This window comes from Triticum aestivum, chromosome 7D, assembly GCF_018294505.1.
Source record: "Triticum aestivum cultivar Chinese Spring chromosome 7D, IWGSC CS RefSeq v2.1, whole genome shotgun sequence".
NCBI classification, from domain to species: Eukaryota; Viridiplantae; Streptophyta; class Magnoliopsida; order Poales; family Poaceae; genus Triticum; species Triticum aestivum.
The window spans coordinates 271,634,826-271,653,579 of record NC_057814.1 but is presented as its reverse complement, the minus strand read 5'-3'; the positions used below and the strand labels follow the sequence as shown (position 1 = coordinate 271,653,579).

The 18,754-nt window shown below is 46.0% G+C and overlaps 1 protein-coding gene across 1 annotated transcript; it reads right to left on the bottom strand.

Moving 5' to 3' along the window:
• Positions 1–541: 541 nt before the first annotated feature.
• Positions 542–3,880, bottom strand: LOC123163837 (uncharacterized protein At2g27730, mitochondrial). The gene is made up of 3 exons (XM_044581219.1): positions 3,640–3,880; positions 3,430–3,522; positions 542–821 (listed from the first exon to the last, which is right to left on the bottom strand). Exons 1-3 carry the CDS (start codon positions 3,784–3,786, stop codon positions 801–803), a joined length of 261 nt encoding a protein of 86 aa, XP_044437154.1. The 5' UTR covers positions 3,787–3,880; the 3' UTR covers positions 542–800.
• Between the last annotated feature and the right edge of the window lie 14,874 nt (positions 3,881–18,754).

Below are 18,754 nucleotides of genomic sequence, written 5' to 3'. Positions count from 1 at the left end.
TTTTCGTCCAAGGATGCTTCGAACACGTCACTTGCTTCCTTGCAAGGCTAATTGGTTTGATGCTAAATGTTAGCATGTCATAGCCACTTGCTTGCTTGCAAGGCTAATTAGTTTGATGCCAAAAGTTGGCATGTCAAATTTTGGCAAGGCTAATTAGTTTGATGTCAAAAGTTGACATGTCAAAATTTGGCAACTGTCAAAGCCACTTGCTTCTCTACAAGACTAATTAGTTTGATGCCAAAAGTTGGCATGTCAAATTTTGGTAACTGTCAAATGTTGACTAGAGATTGGTTGCATACCAATTTTCGCCGTCAATCTCACAAAAGATTGCCAAATATTGGCAACTTCTGATTTTACCAATTATTGGCTTGCCAATGTTGACAATAAATGTTTGACCAAGGATGCTTCGAACACGCCATTTGCAAAGAGATCAACCCTAAACCGTCAAGATTCAGAACCAACGATAGCATGTCTCTCCAAACATATATGGGCTGGCAGTGCAATCTGCATTCTGCAAGACGAAAGAAAAACGAGAACCATGTGGTGGTGACCCATACCATACAACCAAATGCGCAAAAGGGCGACAAATATTTGGTCCAGCAACGATACAAGTTCCCAGTTATCAATGTTTATGGTCCCTGGATTATATCCTGAACAAGCGCGGCAAACCGAAAACAAAGCAAAGCTAGCGCTATCAACGTTTTACAGAATTTATTCTTCCATCTCTGGACATCTATAAACACAAATGTCCCCCAGATGCATCCAAGATGGGGTCACCTTCAGGCAGGCGAAGATCGCTCCTAGTTAGTTCCCTCGGCCTTCTGTCAAGATGAAGAGATGTGTTAGTAACAGCGCAGACTAATGTTGCAGTGATAAGAGTGCAAAAGGCAGCGCAAATCGCATCTATATAAAGGGCAGCAATTACTTAGAAACTGGTAAACTACATAACTCTACAAGAAGCATGGCATGCCCATAAATCAAGGGAAAATCTGAGCATTTAGCTTTTCTTACATCAAAAGGGCCAAAGCCCTGCTCCATTTCATTGAAATGAAACATCATATAGTAAGTGGTCGTCAAAATCTGCCAAACAATGCTCCACATTTGGAGAAATCCATACATTATGCTAAAAGGGTTTTTGCGACATAAATCAGATTCTAGAACACGATTAAGAACTTGTTTCGGCAAATGACGTGAACCTTTCCCAAACAAACACAATTGGATTGCCTTTTCTTTTCAGAATTATGTAAATAGATGGATATTAAGAATCAATATTACCTGAATTCCAGGAAAAAGGAAGATTTCATGGTATTTCAAACACATTGATGTTGATGAATTGATTAGAAAAGGTTTCTCGGAAAAATTTGTGTTGCTTTCGTCAGATTATAGTGTGCACGGTAAACCATTCCCAAATAAACACAATTGGACTGTTTCTCCTTTTCCAGGATTATGTAAATAGATGGACATTAAGAACTAATATTTTCTGATTATAGCGGGAAGAAAAGACTTCACAGTATTTCAAACACATCGATGTATTGATTAGAAATAGTTTTACTCAGAAAAATTAGAGAGTGTTGCTTTCATCAGATTATAGTGTGTACGACGGTGTATCAACATGTACTTAGCCAAATCATATCTCAGCTGAACTCAAAACAGATAATCATCAGTGCTTCACTTGAGCACACAATGTCTTTCAGCTCAAACACTTCATTTACCTTTCCATCTCCTCTATCACAAAGTTAATCATTAAACAAGCCGTTCCCATGATGCAACCATCTTCGCAGGTAACACATGATCAAAACATTCGCATGCCCTCCATAACAAAACTTGGCAGAAGGTATTCTTGCCAAAAGCTGGTAACATCCCTACACACTTTTCTCAGGGATGGAGGAGTTCCCAACCTTCTAGCAACATCGACTTGGCATCTACCATTCAGACAGCAAGTGGTTTGACACTTGGCAGTTGTAATACTACAGAATTGCAATAACTTCAAATAACCCACGCAGCTGCAGTTACCCCAAATGCAGGGGCGAACGCACGTACAGGGTCGTGGGGGCGAATGCCCCCACTCGATTTTTTGGGCCACTTGTACCAGGGCTTCACATATGTGGTTTGCCCCCGCTCGGCCCAGGATATTTGCCCCCACTAGCCTGGCTACTTCTTTACTATTCTGTTATGTAAAGCCCAGCCCAGCTTCTCTTGTGTGGGAAAAAAGCAGCAGCGGAGGAGCCCATCTTAGAGAGATTGAAAGAACACACGAGGCAATGCATACCAGCAGGCTCAAGTCGCTAGAAACGCACGCGTTCGTCAAAAAGAAAAGAAACCGTATCGTTCGTCCTTCGCATGGCTTCTCGCACGACCGCCGAAACGAAACCGCCGCCACCGCCCCCGGCTGCGCCTACAGCCCGCCGGCCGCCTCTCCAACTATCGGCCTCGATCCGCTGTTCTGCACGTACCGAGTCGCCGGCCGCCCGGCCGAGTTACCGTCCCTAAGGAGAAAAACTGAAAAAGATGCGCGCCACTCATCAAGCCCTAGGTTCAGTTCTAATCTTTCCCTTCTAATTTTGAAAGTATTAGTCTATTCTGATTCCATGTTTAAAAGGTAGTACAAGTTGGTAATTAGGTTGATTCAATCTAGCTCCATATAACAATTTTGTATAAATAAGTTAACCACTCCTCAAACCCTAGGTTCAGTTCTGCTGGGAGTAGAATAAAACATATAGACTATAGTAATATTCTGACTTGTACGTCAATTTATGTATCATTTAACTATTTGACATTGCCAGGAAAGCTAATGGAGAAATATTTTGCCAAAGCCACAACGGGTGGTATGCCTGAAATAGCTGATTTGGACAAGCTAATGTTGGATATTATTCCTAATGAGGTGATAGTTAAACGCTTTCATGCGGAAAATCATCGTGGGATGAAACGGAAGGAGGTAATATGCTCAAGCTTTTATTTTAATCTATCAATTTTTACATTCTCTCTATGTTTAAAAATGATTTATTTTTCATGCAGCTTGAAAGCTAGAAATCAAGGACACAACAACAAAAAGGAACGGCATATCCATATTTCTCAAGTTATTCTATCATAAATGGTTAGTTTACTTTTATTTTGGCACTGAACATGTCATAGTAATGTGTGTGATGACATTATCTTATAAGAAATTATATGGTTTTGCTTCTTCGACCCTATATGTATGCTTGTGTGGTTGGTCCTTTAAATGTTCTATTGATTAGTTTGTATACATGTTTCTAGAAAAAAACTTGTATACCTTTTTGCCCCCTCTAGTTTTTTGTCCTGGCTCCGCCCCTGCCCAAATGTATGGGTAGCAGAAAATGCACACGTAGTACTCTTTTTATTTATGTTAGTATTCCTAAGCCATTGAGAGTCTACGCACTAAACTGTAACCTAGAGGGCAGTGTCGTATACCTTGCCGTCGGCGCCGGACTTAGCCTTGTCGGCCGCATCCTTCTCCTGTTCGAGCTTTTTCTTGAGCTTCTCCCGCCTCTCCCTCTCCATCTTCTGCTCCCCGCCGCAAAATCAAAACGAAACACCACCGTGTTACAGATGAGTATCAGATCGGATGACGAAGGATTAAGGGCATGGGTTAAATAGGGCTTTGGGTGGGATGCGACCGACCTGGATGTAGACGTTCTCCTTGGCGCGCTCCTCCTCGCTGAGCACGCGCCCCTTCCCGTCACTCAGAAGGCGCCGGGTCCCGCTGGCGACCACCGCCGGGGACCGGAGGCGCGCGGGGAGGGAGGTCAGCGCGCATCTCATCGCCATTTTGGTCGCACTCTCTCGAGCTCTCGCGAATCTGTCGGGTCTTTGGGCCTTTGGGGTATCTCGGTGTTGGGTGGGGTTGTTCGTGTATATAAATAAGAGAGTAAAATGCATCGGTGGTTATTGAATTTGTCGTACGCCACTTTGGTCACTGTACTTAAAAATGCGGTCAATACGATCACTAAATACGAGTTACGGTGATCATATGATCACTGTCTCTTTGTATAGCTTCATATTTTACTGAGTTGACCGGTCAAACAGTTTGAATGATGCCTTGCTAGCTCTTTTTTTTCTCTACGGATGCAGACCCTACTTGTCTGTGAGTTAAAGAAAGAAATCTCTACTATCTAAAAGAAACGCAAGGTTCCGTTTCCCACCTTACGTCGCTCGTTTCGTCCATCCTCCCTGCGGGTGCACTCGCGATTGGTTTTATCACATCCTTCCTCACGTCGGTTTTGCATTGAAGACCTTCCTAAAACAACCACGCTGATTGATTCCCCTTAACCTTATCCCACCTCTGATATAGCCGCCGCCACAGTCTCCCCCATCTCGCGAACGACTCCCCGTTCATGATCTCTCGCCAGCGACGCCCTAACGTCACCGTAGCGCATGACACAGGGATTCGTCGCTGCCGCCCGCAGCTAATTTGCCCCTGGCGTCGAGGAGGGGGTCAGCAAGAGCTCATGTCCTCCCGGTGCTGCCGCCGCTGGGCTCGTCTCGTCAGGAGGACACGGTGTCGATGCCGCCGCCGGCGACGCCTCGTTCTTCTTGAGGTCAATCGTGAGGGACTCCTGATTTTTGAACATGTGTGTTTCTTCTTGTGTTGCAGCCTGCAGGTCGTGCAGGTCGGGTATGCTGCAGCCTGCGAGATCCGAGGCGTGACGACATCGGTGATTATGTTCACCGTGGCCCAAGGTTAAGCCAGATCTGTGACGGAGGCATGGCGCAGGAAACCTACGCCGCATGGAGGCTACGGAGGTGCGTTGCCGCCGGAGACGTCTTGGCGTCATCTCCGATGAGTCCCCTTCTGATGTTTCTATATTTGGTGTTGGCTCTCCCTTCAATCAGATCCGTGGGAAGCTATTGCTACCGCTTTCAGTGGCGTAGCGGATGGCCGCTTTCAGTAACGCCTCGCAGATGTTGCTCCAAAGAAGAAAGGAGAAGTTAACCAAAGTTGACCAATATTCAGTACTTTTTTTTGCGAATAGTACTAATAACATTACCTGCAAGTGCAAGCAAGGTGAACCACCGGTGCTTTGGCAAAAGAAAAGCAACACGATGCCAAAAGATTGTAGAATTACCATTGCATCACCCATCTTCTGAAACATACATGTCCCCTGTATCCTGCACTCCATTCCGTTCCTGTGAGTTTCTTTTGTTCTGAAACATACATGTTCTCTGTGACTTTTCTTGCAGATCCGCTGATGATATGCTTGGGCGCCAGATCTTCATGAATTGGTCAGTGATTGTATGAATATGAATTTGTAGTCTGACTAAGTTCTTGTTGCTCAATTATATGTGACCATGTTGCAACTGTATTTGCATGTGACGTTGGTTTGGCCAATAGACTTTTTTTTTAGATTCCCTGCTGGACCTTTTGGTAGTGTATTTAATTTTGATTGTGATGGAGTGGGACTTAAACTTCAAAGTATATTTGCATGTTAGTGTACCAAAATCTTAACTGACATTTTATATATAATGAGCAAAGAAACCTATGATCTCAAACATGCCACTGGTACAACCCATACTAAACTTGATTTGTTCTCTCAATATGGAGTGTTAATCTTCTCCTTTATATGGGCTTGGACGACACAAGCATGGCAAGTCTGGTTGGTGGAGGAGGAGGAAAATAAGAATGATTTAATAGTAAGAAAGGGAAGATAATGCTGCTTGAGATGTGCATGGGATTCTGAATATATATGTTTGATATTTTCCCCTCATGACAGAGATTAGCTGAGGTTTGTGGTGTCCTCATAATATGCGGGGTTCCGTTATTCTATTATTTCACCCTAGGCCCCCGGTGCAACGCACGGGCAATTACCTAGTAGAGGCAAAATAAAATAGTGACATAGTGTGGAATCAAACCCCAAACATAGCGCTAGGATGTCAGCAAGCTAGCCCGCTGTGCTCATCTCTTCTTGTGTCTAAACTGGGGAAAGGCATCCTGCTGTAACGTTATGCATTCACGTGACAACCATGACACGTCGTTTGTTGCTTGCTGTGCATGCATGCTATGCTTGAGCTTGTATGGGTATGTGCATATTTGTGGTTGTGTGCGTATGCATATGTTGTACGTGCTTGTGATATCTGCGTATTATTACCATCCAATCAATACATAATTCATTCTTCAGTCCAATTACTCTGATGCACCTCTCAACTCTCAAGCTCTTCTCATTTATCCTGTTAGTCTGTTAATCAAGCTGCACGTTCCGGCTGCTAGGCGCTAATATTTCTTCAGTTTCGTCACAGATTAAGAGAGCATGTAGCGTGAGCCTCCAGCCTTGTTCACATGCATGGCCTCGTTTCTATTTCTTAAATATAGCTAGCTCGCCGCTATGTAACCGTTGGTGGGATGGCACGAAACCAAGGTAGACAGGGCTGCTTAGTATACAATTGGAAAGTACCTGTTGAATGGCGCAGCCGTCAATTCGATGATGAGGTACACTAGGATGTTTGTGCTGACTTGAAACAATCTCAGTATAAGAGAAAAAATACCACAGAACTTGAACGTAGCGGCAAAAAATATTCTCTCTAACACTTCGTGTGTGTTGCATCTACACAACGTTTTCATGCATATCTTTAGTTTAAAATTGCTAAAATTCAGCTGAATTTCTTTTTTGCTAAAATTGCCGCATACTGTGTGTGCACTGTGTGCATGCACGCTAATGTACAATAAGGAATCGTGACGGTTGCTATAAGTGTACACTGTTTGGGTTTCGAATCCCCACCGCGTCACTATTTTATTTTGCCTGTGTCGGTACAGAAAAAAAATGAGTTGAGGAGGCATCATTCAAACTGTTTGACTAGTCAACTCAACAAAATACGAAGATATACGATGTGATAGTGACCGTATAATCATCACAACTCGTATTTAGTGACCGTATTGACCGTATTTTTTAGTACAGTGACCAAGGTGAACGTACACGACAAGTCCAGTGACCACCAATGCATTTTACTCTAAATAAGAGCAACTCAAATGCGGCCACCCATTTTGTCCGCTGGCGTCCGTTTGGATGGGCGCGGACACAAAAGACGGCCCAACGCGCCGACCCAAACGGACGCGCGTCCGCTTTTCGTCCGCGGGCGACCCATTCCCGGCCCATTTTGAGCCGGATTTGCGTCGACGCGGACACGAGACGGACGCGCGTGCGCTCGCCTTCTCCTTTCCCGAGCCCGTTAGTCGGTGGCACATTGGCCTCCCGCATCCAACAGCAACCCTCGCCCGCCTCCTTCGTCGCCGATGCTGACGCCCATTTTTGCTGACGACTCTGCCATCTACCGGCGCCTCTACATCCGCCCAGCAACGTCGCCAACTCCCACGTCGCCCGCCACCGCCGTCTTGCCGCCAGGGAGCCGACTGCTTCCCACCCCCGCTCCCCCCACCACACAGCCGCCCGCGACCAGGAAGCCGCCTCGCCGCCCCGGCCAGATCATCACCGGCACGCTCGTCTGACACCGGCCCACTCGTGGGACACCGGCAGGGCAGCTAGCTGGTCCGTGCGCGCCGCGACTCCCTTCGTCAGCCGTCTCCTTCGTCGACGCCCGCAAGCTGTTCGACAGTTTGCCAAGGTACAAAATGGACTCCGCCGACGAGTTTTTTTTTCACAATTTCCTTTGCGACTCCAATGATTCGTCGTTCGATGACGAGGAGGAGATATTGGCTGCCATGTTGGTCCATCACCACCTCAACAGCCAGCGCCCGTTGTTCCGTGGCTCCATTCCGGGCCACCTTCCGGCGTTGAATCGCAACCGAGAGAGCGAGCATTTCCTTCTTTGGAAGCACTACTTTGATACAACAAACCCATTGTTCAAACATCAAAAATTCCGCCGCCGTTTTCATATGAGTAGGCATCTTTTCAACCGTATTAGAGAGGGGGTAGTCGGCTATGATGACTATTTCGAGTGCAAAGAGGATGCCGTTGGCAAGATTGGTTTCTCCTCTTATCAGAAATGCACTGCCGCCATCTGAATGCTTGCATACGGAGTGCCCGGTGATCTCATTGACGAGTACGTCCGTATGAGCGAGTCTACATGCCTTGAGTCCCTGTATAAGTTCTGCAAGGATGTTATTGTTGTGTTTGGCCCTGAGTACTTGAGAGAGTCGACTCCTGAAGATACAACCCGTTTGTTGGCGATGAATGCCAGCAGGGGCTTCCCAAGGATGCTTGGCAGCATAGACTGCATGCACCGGGAGTGGAAGAACTGCCCTTCTGCTTGGCAAGGGCAGTATAAGGGCCATCTCAGGGCTTGCACTGTCATACTAGAGGCTGTGGCGTCTCAAGATCTCTGGATATGGCACTCTTTCTTTGGCATGGCTCGATCACACAATGATATCAACGTGCTTCAGCGCTCGCTGCTGTTTGCTAGGCTTCCCGAAGGCAATAGCCCACCAGTGAACTTTACTAACAACGGCCACAACTACGACAATGGATACTACCTGGGTGACGATATCTATCCTCAGTGGACCACTATTGTCAAGATAATCCCCAACCCTGTCGGAGAGAAGAGGAAAAGATTTGCCCAAGAGCAAGAGAGTGCTAGGAAGTATGTCGAGCGTGCCTTTGGTGTTTTGCAATCTCGATGGGGCATCGTTCGGTATCCTGCTAATACCTGGAGCACGCAGAAACTGTAGGAGGTGATGAATGCTTGTGTGATCATGCACAATATAATCGTAGAAGACGAGCGCCCGGAACGTCTGTACGATCAAGGGTTTCAGTTTCAGGGTGAGAATGTTGTGCCTGAGCATGGAGGAGCGGCAACGAAACAGTTCACCCAATTTCATCATGACATGCGTGATTGGGAAACTCACGTGCAACTGCAAAATGATCTGGTTGAGTATATGTGGGCTCATGTTGGCAACCAATAGATGTATCTTCTTTTATTCGGCTTGCAAAACTATGTAAGACATTTTTATTTTTATTCGGCTTGTAAAATTATGCTATTTTTATTCGGTTCAAACTATGTTATTTGACTATATGTTTAAATGCAAATTCATCAATGCAAAATTGAGTTATTTGTTGAAATAGGGCGGCCAGCCGGCCACACCGGCACATATGGGTCGACGCGTTGGACGCGCTGCCAACCCATATCTAAAATAGGGCGGACGCCGGGCGGGCAGCCGATCCAAACGGACAAAAAACAGACGAAATCGCCGTTCGTTTGGGTCGCCCAATTAGAGTTGCTCTAATACTCCATTTGTTTCATTTTTGCGGGTGAATACTCCATTCGTTCTTAAACAGTAGTCTAGAGATTCAATGTCGACTACATATAGAGCAAAATGACTGTACACTCTAAAACACTATTAAGTCCTCGTCTCTCAACAGGTAAACATTAGAAAATTCCAAAATAAAGAACTAATTAAAAAGATTTTTTTATGTTCCTATGGTTGGATGGTTAGGGCATCTCCAACCCCCACCATCAAACCGCCACATACGTCTGGACCGTGCGATCCGTACGTGTTTTGTGATTCAACGCGGATCTGTATCGGTCGATAGACCGGTCCACACACTTTTTCCCGCAAATTGGAAGCAAAGTTGGAGGGTTTTGCCGGAGCTCGGACAATAGCCATGTAGGACTCCGACACCCGGCCCACTAAAATCACCCCCCTTGGTCCCATTCTTTCTCAATCCGCCCCTTCTCCCCTTGCTTTGCATCCGCACCCTCCTCCTCCGACGCCGCCACACATGCATTGTCGGACATCCGCAACCAGCATCGACGCACCCGCTCGCCTTTTACTATGGCGCCATCCACCCAGGACCTGTCGTGGTTTTGTCACGACAGATGTCCTCATGAAAGAACTAAGTCTGGAGGCCATCGCAACTAGGTGGTCGCTTGAACGAGGTTGATCGGGAAAGAAGGACATGAGTTTATCCAGGTTCATCCCCTCACGGTGGAGGTAAAGACCTACTTCATGCTTGATTGATATTGCTGGAGATCTCGATTACAAGGATGCAGATTCACTAACCTAGCTCTCGAGACATTGCAACTTAGTATTTTCATTCTAGGGGCTCCCCTTTATATAACAGGCCGAGTCCCCAGATTTACAACAAAATCTGGGTCGTAGTAACAACCCGCATCCTACTCTAACTTCTTTTTGTCTCCCAAGTTGGGTGCTTCTGTATGAGCCTTCTTCTTAAGCCGGCCTACCTACTTCATTACGAGCCGACACCTAGCCAGGTCACCCCATGGGCCTTCAGCCCTTCTCCTGATTGTGCCTCCTTGACCCATAGAGCTGAATGACCCATAGTGCCTTCGGCCCTGAGCCGGGTCATATTCAGGGCCGACTCATGGTTAGGGGGAATATCCCCAACACGACCCGTCCATAGCCAGGTACACTCCGTCCCCCGTCGACGACGTCCATGGTGGACACCACGCCCGAGGTGTTCCGTCAAATGCCATTGAGCTTATTTTTGAACGCCATGTCATTTTTTAGAGTACCAAAGATGTTGGGGTACTCGAGCATGGAGCATGAGTTGTTGTGCGATGCGTGGTTGGCCGTATCCGCGGATTTCATAGGTAGGAGTGGGATTTCATAGGTAGGAGTGGAAGGGGGCTCTTCTGACAGCGAGTGGATGATTTGTTTCACACACGAAAGCACATTGCACCCTACAACATGCACATCATCCAACAACATAATGTGAAGTCGTTATCGTATCGATGGTAGGCCATCCAGACCACCATCACCAAGTTTTGTGATGCGGTTTCTCGGCTGGAGGCAAGGTGGCCATTGCATGACAGCGGAGGAGGTCATAAGTTTTCCTTCTTCTTGCTCAACCTGTTGATTGAATCATTCATTCACTCGATGTTGCTCTACACATTATGTAGCCCGTATGCGCTACCATAATGTACCATAGAATAGAGGGGCAACCATTTAAGTACATACACTGGTCGATGACGTTGAAGGGGCAGTATGTGTGGGACGATAAGATCCGTTCATGAAAACTTTTTGAACATCCGGTTAATCTCGTTGAATTTGAACTATTGTTGTACTAGACTTATTTTCATGCTATGATGATTTGTGCTATTTTCTATCCGAACTTTGATGAATTCCATCGTGTTTGATGAATTTCATCCGGTTTGTTGAAACTGGCTTAAAATGTATGCGGGTAGCGTTGGATGGCCGGCTCCCGCATCCATGTCCGCGGACTAGCCCCCTGTCCGCAGACGGATGTAGGGAAAAATTTGCAGGTAGCGTTGGAGATGCTATTAGGAGGACAGTGATATCCCTAGTCCATCAGAGTTCAAATTTTAGACTTAACATTGGTGCTCACATTTTTCTGATGTTTCCATCGACTACGCGTCTGTGTGCATGCGTATATTCATAAGGGTTAGTGTATGCGCGTATGTATGAGTGTCAGCGTCATACTCTATAAAAAAGCATACAAGAACATAATAAAAAGGACACATCTTAACATGTAATTATGCATAAAAAAGCCCACTCAATTATCACTCGGTCGGTTGCACGCATGCCATCTAATGAAGGTAGATCCTATGACCACGCATCGCTCGCGTGTCCCAACATATCACTTTCCTTTGTCTTCTTCTCCCCTTGTTTCTCATCCGCGCAACCTCTATGCTCTCTGATACGTCCATTTTGCATCATGTTTTTCTACTATTATTTATAGTGTTTATGGTCATTATTTCACTTTATGATGCAATTCTAATGCCTTTTCTATCTTAATTTGTAAGATCTATATGGAGAAGGAAATTGCTCGCATCTGAAATTCTGGACCTAAAAGAGCTACAAGGGAGATAGCTATTCTACGGATCTCCAAATGACCTGAAACTTCATGGAGGTTTTTTATTGAATATATAAAAAAAATATTGGAATGAAGAACTACCATAGGGGCCCCCCTGATGTCTTGTGGGGCCCACAAACGTCCTCCGGTGCCCTCCTTCTGCTATATGAAGCCATTTTCTCTAGAAAAAAATAGAAGAAGACTTTCAAGATGAAGCTGTTGGGAATCGTAGCATAATTTAAAATTTTCCTACGCTCACCAAGATGCATCTATGGATTATACTAGCAACGAGGGGAAAGGAGTGCATCTACATACCCTTGTAGATCGCGAGCGGAAGCGTTCCAATGAACGTGGATGACGGAGTCGTACTCGCCGTGATCCAAATCACCGATGACCGAGTGCCGAACGGACGGCACCTCCGCGTTCAACACACGTACGGTGCAGCGACGTCTCCTCCTTCTTGATCCAGCAAGGGGGAAGGAGAGGTTGATGGAGATCCAGCAGCACGACGGCGTGGTGGTGGATGTAGCGGGTCTCGGCAGGGCTTTGCCAAGCTTCTGCGAGAGAGAGAGAGAGGTGTTGCAGGGAGGAGGGAGGCGCCCAAGGCTGTGTCTTGCTGCCCTCCCTCCCCCCCACTATTTATAGGACCCCTGGGGGGGCCAGCCCTTGGGAGATCAGACCTCCAAGGGGGGCGGCGGCCAAGTGGGGGGGAAGGGGTGCCTTGCCCCCCAAGGCAAGGGGGAAGCTCCCCCCTAGGGTTCCCAACCCTAGGCGCAGGGTGGGAGGCCCAAGGGGGGCGCCCCAGCCCACTAAGGGCTGGTTCCCTTCCACTTTCAGCCCACGGGGCCCTCCGGGATAGGTGGGCCCACCCGGTGGACCCCCGGGACCCTTCCGGTGGTCCCGGTACAATACCGGTAACCCCAGAAACTTTCCCGGTGGCCGAAACTTGACTTCCTATATATAATTCTTCACCTCCGGACCATTCCGGAACCTCTCGTGATGTCCGGGATCTCATCCGGGACTCCGAACAACTTTCGGGTTTCCGCATACATATATCTCTACAACCCTAGCGTCACCGGACCTTAAGTGTGTAGACCCTACGGGTTCGGGAGACATGCAGACATGGCCGAGACGCCTCTCCGGTCAATAACCAACAGCGGGATCTGGATACCCATGTTGGCTCCCACATGTTCCACGATGATCTCATCGGATGAACCACGGTGTCGAGGATTCAATCAATCCGTATGCAATTCCCTTTGTCAATCGGTATGTTACTTGCCCGAGATTCGATCGTCGGTATCCCAATACCTTGTTCAATCTCGTTACCGGCAAGTCTCTTTACTCGTACCGCAATGCATGATCCCGTGACTAACGCCTTAGTCACATTGAGCTCATTATGATGATGCATTACCGAGTGGGCCCAGAGATACCTCTCCGTCACACGGAGTGACAAATCCCAGTCTCGATCCGTGCCAACCCAACAGACACTTTCGGAGATACCCGTAATGCACCTTTATAGTCACCCAGTTACGTTGTGATGTTTGGCACACCCAAAGCACTCCTACGGTATCCGGGAGTTGCACGATCTCATGGTCTAAGGAAAAGATACTTGACATTGGAAAAGCTCTAGCAAACGAAACTACACGATCTTTTATGCTATGCTTAGGATTGGGTCTTGTCCATCACATCATTCTCCTAATGATGTGATCCCGTTATCAATGACATCCAATGTCCATAGTCAGGAAACCATGACTATCTGTTGATCAACGAGCTAGTCAATTAGAGGCTTACTAGGGACACGTTGTGGTCTATGTATTCACATATGTATTACGATTTCCGGACAATACAATTATAGCATGAATAATAGACTATTATCATGAACAAAGAAATATAATAATAACTATTTATTATTGCCTCTAGGGCATATTTCCAAGAGTCTCCCACTTGCACTAGAGTCAATAATCTAGTTACATTGTGATGAATCGAACACCCATTGCGTCCTGGTGTTGATCATGTTTTGCCCTAGGGAGAGGTTTAGTCAACGGATCTGCTACATTCAGGTCCGTATGTACTTTACAAATATCTATGTCTCCATTTTGAACACTTTCACGAATGGAGTTGAAGCGACGCTTGATATGCCTGGTCTTCCTGTGAAACCTGGGCTCCTTCGCAAGGGCAATAGCTCTAGTGTTGTCACAGAAGAGAGTCATCGGGCCCGACGCATTGGGAATCACCCCTAGGTCGGTAATGAACTCCTTCATCCAGACTGCTTCCTGTGTTGCCTCCGAGGCTGCCATGTACTCCGCTTCACATGTAGATCCCGCCACGACGCTTTGCTTGCAACTGCACCAGCTTACTGCTCCTCCATTCAATATATACACGTATCCGGTCTGTGACTTCGAGTCATCCAGATCTGTGTCGAAGCTAGCGTCGACGTAACCCTTTACGACGAGCTCTTCGTCACCTCCATAAACGAGAAACATATCCTTAGTCCTCTTCAGGTACTTCAGGATATTCTTGACCGCTGTCCAGTGTTCCTTGCCGGGATTACTTTGGTACCTTCCTACCAAACTTACGGCAAGGTTTACATCAGGTCTGGTACACAGCATGGCATACATAATAGACCCTATGGCCGAGGCATAGGGGATGACACTCATCTCTTCTATATCTTCTGCCGTGGTCGGGCATTGAGCTGTGCTCAATTGCACACCTTGCAATACAGGCAAGAACCCCTTCTTGGAGTGATCCATATTGAACTTCTTCAATATCTTGTCAAGGTATGTACTCTGTGAAAGACCAATGAGGCGTCTTGATCTATCTCTATAGATCTTGATGCCTAATATATAAGCAGCTTCTCCAAGGTCCTTCATTGAAAAACACTTATTCAAGTAGGCCTTTATACTTTCCAAGAATTCTATATCATTTCCCATCAATAGTATGTCATCCACATATAATATGAGAAATGCTACAGAGCTCCCACTCACTTTCTTGTAAACACAGGCTTCTCCATAAGTCTGTGTAAACCCAAACGCTTTGATCATCTCATCAAAGCGAATGTTCCAACTCCGAGATGCTTGCACCAGCCCATAGATTGAGCGCTGGAGCTTGCCTACTTTGTTAGCATTCTTAGGATCGACAAAACCTTCCGGCTGCATCATATACAACTCTTCCTTAAGGAAGCCGTTAAGGAATGCCGTTTTGACGTCCATCTGCCATATCTCATAATCATAGTATGCGGCAATTGCTAACATGATTCGGACGGACTTCAGCTTCGCTACGGGTGAGAAAGTCTCATCGTAGTCAACCCCTTGAACTTGTCGATAACCCTTAGCGACAAGTCGAGCTTTGTAGATGGTCACATTACCATCTGCGTCCGTCTTCTTCTTAAAGATCCATTTGTTTTCTATGGCTCGCCGCTCATCGGGCAAGTCAGTCAAAGTCCATACTTTGTTTTCATACATGGATTCTATCTCGGATTTCATGGCTTCTAGCCATTTGTCGGAATCCGGGCCCGCCATCGCTTCTTCATAGTTCGAAGGTTCACCGTTGTCTAACAACATGATTTCCAGGACAGGGTTGCCGTACCACTCTGGTGCGGAACGTGTCCTTGTGGACCTACGAAGTTCAGTAACTTGATCTGAAGTTTCATGATCATCATCATTAACTTCCTCTCCAGTCGGTGTAGGCACCACAGGAACAATTTCCCGCGCTGCGCTACTTTCCGGTTCAGAAGGGGTGACTATCACCTCATCAAGTTCCACTTTCCTCCCACTCAATTCTTTTGAGAGAAACTCCTTCTCTAGAAAGGACCCGTTCTTGGCAACGAAGATCTTGCCTTCGGATCTGAGGTAGAAGGTATACCCAATAGTTTCCTTAGGGTATCCTATGAAGACCCATTTTTCCGACTTGGGTTCGAGCTTTTCAGGTTGAAGTTTCTTGACATAAGCATCACATCCCCAAACTTTTAGAAACGACAGCTTAGGTTTCTTCCCAAACCATAATTCATACGGTGTCGTCTCAACGGATTTCGACGGAGCCCTATTTAAAGTGAATGCGGCAGTCTCTAAAGCATAGCCCCAAAATGAGAGCGGTAAATCGGTAAGAGACATCATAGATCGCACCATATCCAATAGAGTGCGATTACGACGTTCGGACACACCATTTCTCTGAGGTGTTCCAGGCGGCGTGAGTTGTGAAACTATTCCACATTTCCTTAAGTGTGTACCAAATTCGTGACTTAAATATTCTCCACCACGATCTGATCGTAAGAATTTTATTTTTCTGTCACGTTGATTCTCAACTTCACTCTGAAATTCCTTGAACTTTTCAAAGGTTTCAGACTTGTGCTTCATTAAGTAGACATACCCATATCTACTTAAATCATCAGTGAGAGTGAGAACATAACGATATCCTCCGCGAGCCTCAACACTCATTGGACCACACACATCGGTATGTATGATTTCCAATAAGTTGGTTGCTCGCTCCATTGTTCCGGAGAACGGAGTCTTGGTCATCTTACCCATGAGGCATGGTTCGCACGTGTCAAATGATTCGTAATCAAGAGACTCCAAAAGTCCATCTGCATGGAGCTTCTTCATGCGCTTGACACCAATGTGACCAAGGCGGCAGTGCCACAAGTATGTGGGACTATCGTTATCAACTTTACATCTTTTGGTATTCACACTATGAACATGTGTAACATCACGTTCGAGATTCATCAAAAATAAACCATTGACCAGCGGGGCATGACCATAAAACATATCTCTCAAATAAATAGAACAACCATTATTCTCGGATTTAAATGAGTAGCCATCTCGAATTAAACGAGATCCAGATACAATGTTCATGCTCAAAGCTGGCACTAAATAACAATTATTGAGGTTTATAACTAATCCCGTGGGTAGATGCAGAGGTAGCGTGCCGACGGCGATCACATCGACCTTGGAACCATTCCCGACGCGCATCGTCACCTCGTCCTTCGCCAGTCTCCGTTTATTCCGTAGTTCCTGTTTTGAGTTACAAATATGAGCAACCGCACCGGTATCAAATACCCAGGAGCTACTACGAGTACTGGTAAGGTACACATCAATTACATGTATATCACATATACCTTTGGTGTTGCCGGCCTTCTTCTTGTCCGCTAAGTATTTGGGGCAGTTCCGCTTCCAGTGACCACTTCCCTTGCAATAAAAGCACTCAGTCTCGGGCTTGGGTCCATTCTTTGACTTCTTCCCGGTAACTGGTTTACCGGGCGCGGCAACTCCCTTGCCGTCCTTCTTGAAGTTCTTCTTACCCTTGCCCTTCTTGAACTTAGTGGTTTTATTCACCATCAACACTTGATGTTCTTTTCTGATCTCTACCTCAGCTGATTTCAGCATTGAATATACCTCAGGAATGGTCTTTTCCATCCCCTGCATATTGAAGTTCATCACAAAGCTCTTGTAGCTTGGTGGAAGCGACTGGAGGATTCTGTCAATGACCGCGTCATCCGGGAGATTGACTCCCAGCTGAGACAAGCGGTTATGCAACCCAGACATTCTAAGTATGTGCTCACTAACAAAACTGTTCTCCTCCATTTACAGCTGAAGAACTTGTCGGAGACATCATATCTCTCAACCCGGGCATGAGCTTGAAAAACCAGTTTCAGCTCCTCGAACATCTCGTATGCTCCATGTTTCTCAAAACGCTTTTGGAGACCCGGTTCTAAGCTGTAAAGCATGCCGCACTGAACGAGGGAGTAATCATCAGCACGTGATTGCCAAGCGTTCATAACGTCTTGGTTCTCTGGGATTGGTGCTTCACCTAGCGGTGCTTCCAAGACATAATCTTTCTTGGCTACTATGAGGATGATCCTCAGGTTCCGGACCCAGTCCGTATAGTTGCTGCCATCATCTTTCAGCTTGGTTTTCTCTAGGAACGCGTTGAAATTGAGGACAACGTTGGCCATTAGATCTACAAGACATAGTGTAAAGATTTTAGACTAAGTTCATGATAATTAAGTTCATCTAATCAAATTATTTAATGAACTCCCACTCAGATAGACATCCCTCTCGTCATCTAAGTGAAACATGATCCGAGTTTAACTAGGCCGTGTCCGATCATCACGTGAGACGGACTAGTCAAGATCGGTGAACATCTCCATGTTGATCGTATCTTCTATACGACTCATGCTCGACCTTTCGATCCTTCGTGTTCCGAGGCCATGTCTGTACATGCTAGGCTCGTCAAGTCAACCTAAGTGTATTGCGTGTGTTCCAAGGCCATGTCTGTACATGCTAGGCTCGTCAACACCCGTTGTATTCGAACGTTAGAATCTATCACACCCGATCATCACGTGGTGCTTCGAAACAACGAACCTTCGCAACGGTGCACAGTTAGGGTGAACACTTTCTTGAAATTATTATAAGGGATCATCTTACTTACTACCGTCGTTCTAAGCAAATAAGATGCAAAAACATGATAAACATCACATGCAATCAAATAGTGACATGATATGGCCAATATCATTATGCTCCTTTGATCTCCATCTTCGGGGCACCATGATCATCTTCGTCACCGGCATGACACCATGATCTCCATCATCATGATCTCCATCATTGTGTCTTCATGAAGTTGTCACGCCAACGATTACTTCTACTTCTATGGCTAACGCGTTTAGCAACAAAGTAAAGTAATTTACATGGCGTTATTCAATGACACGCAGGTCATGCAAAATAATAAAGACAACTTCTATGGCTCCTGCCGGTTGTCATACTCATCGACATGCAAGTCGTGATTCCTATTACAAGAATATGATCAATCTCATACATCACATATATCATTCATCACATCTTCTGGCCATATCACATCACATAGCACTTGCTGCAAAAACAAGTTAGACGTCCTCTAATTGTTGTTGCAAGTTTTTACGTGGTTTGTAGGTTTCTAGCAAGAACGTTTTCTTACCTACGTATGACCACAACGTGATTTGCCAATTTCTATTTACCCTTCATAAGGACCCTTTTCATCGAATC

Excerpts from the sequence above, each read along its gene's own strand:
- LOC123163837 (XM_044581219.1), bottom strand. The coding sequence starts at position 3,786 with ATGGCGATGAGATGCGCGCTGACCTCCCTCCCCGCGCGCCTCCGGTCC. Across the intron at positions 3,523-3,639 it reads AGGAGAACGTCTACATCCAG|AAGATGGAGAGGGAGAGGCG; the intron begins GTCGGTCGCATC and ends GGCGGGGAGCAG. Across the intron at positions 822-3,429 it reads AGTCCGGCGCCGACGGCAAG|AAGGCCGAGGGAACTAACTA; the intron begins GTATACGACACT and ends TCATCTTGACAG.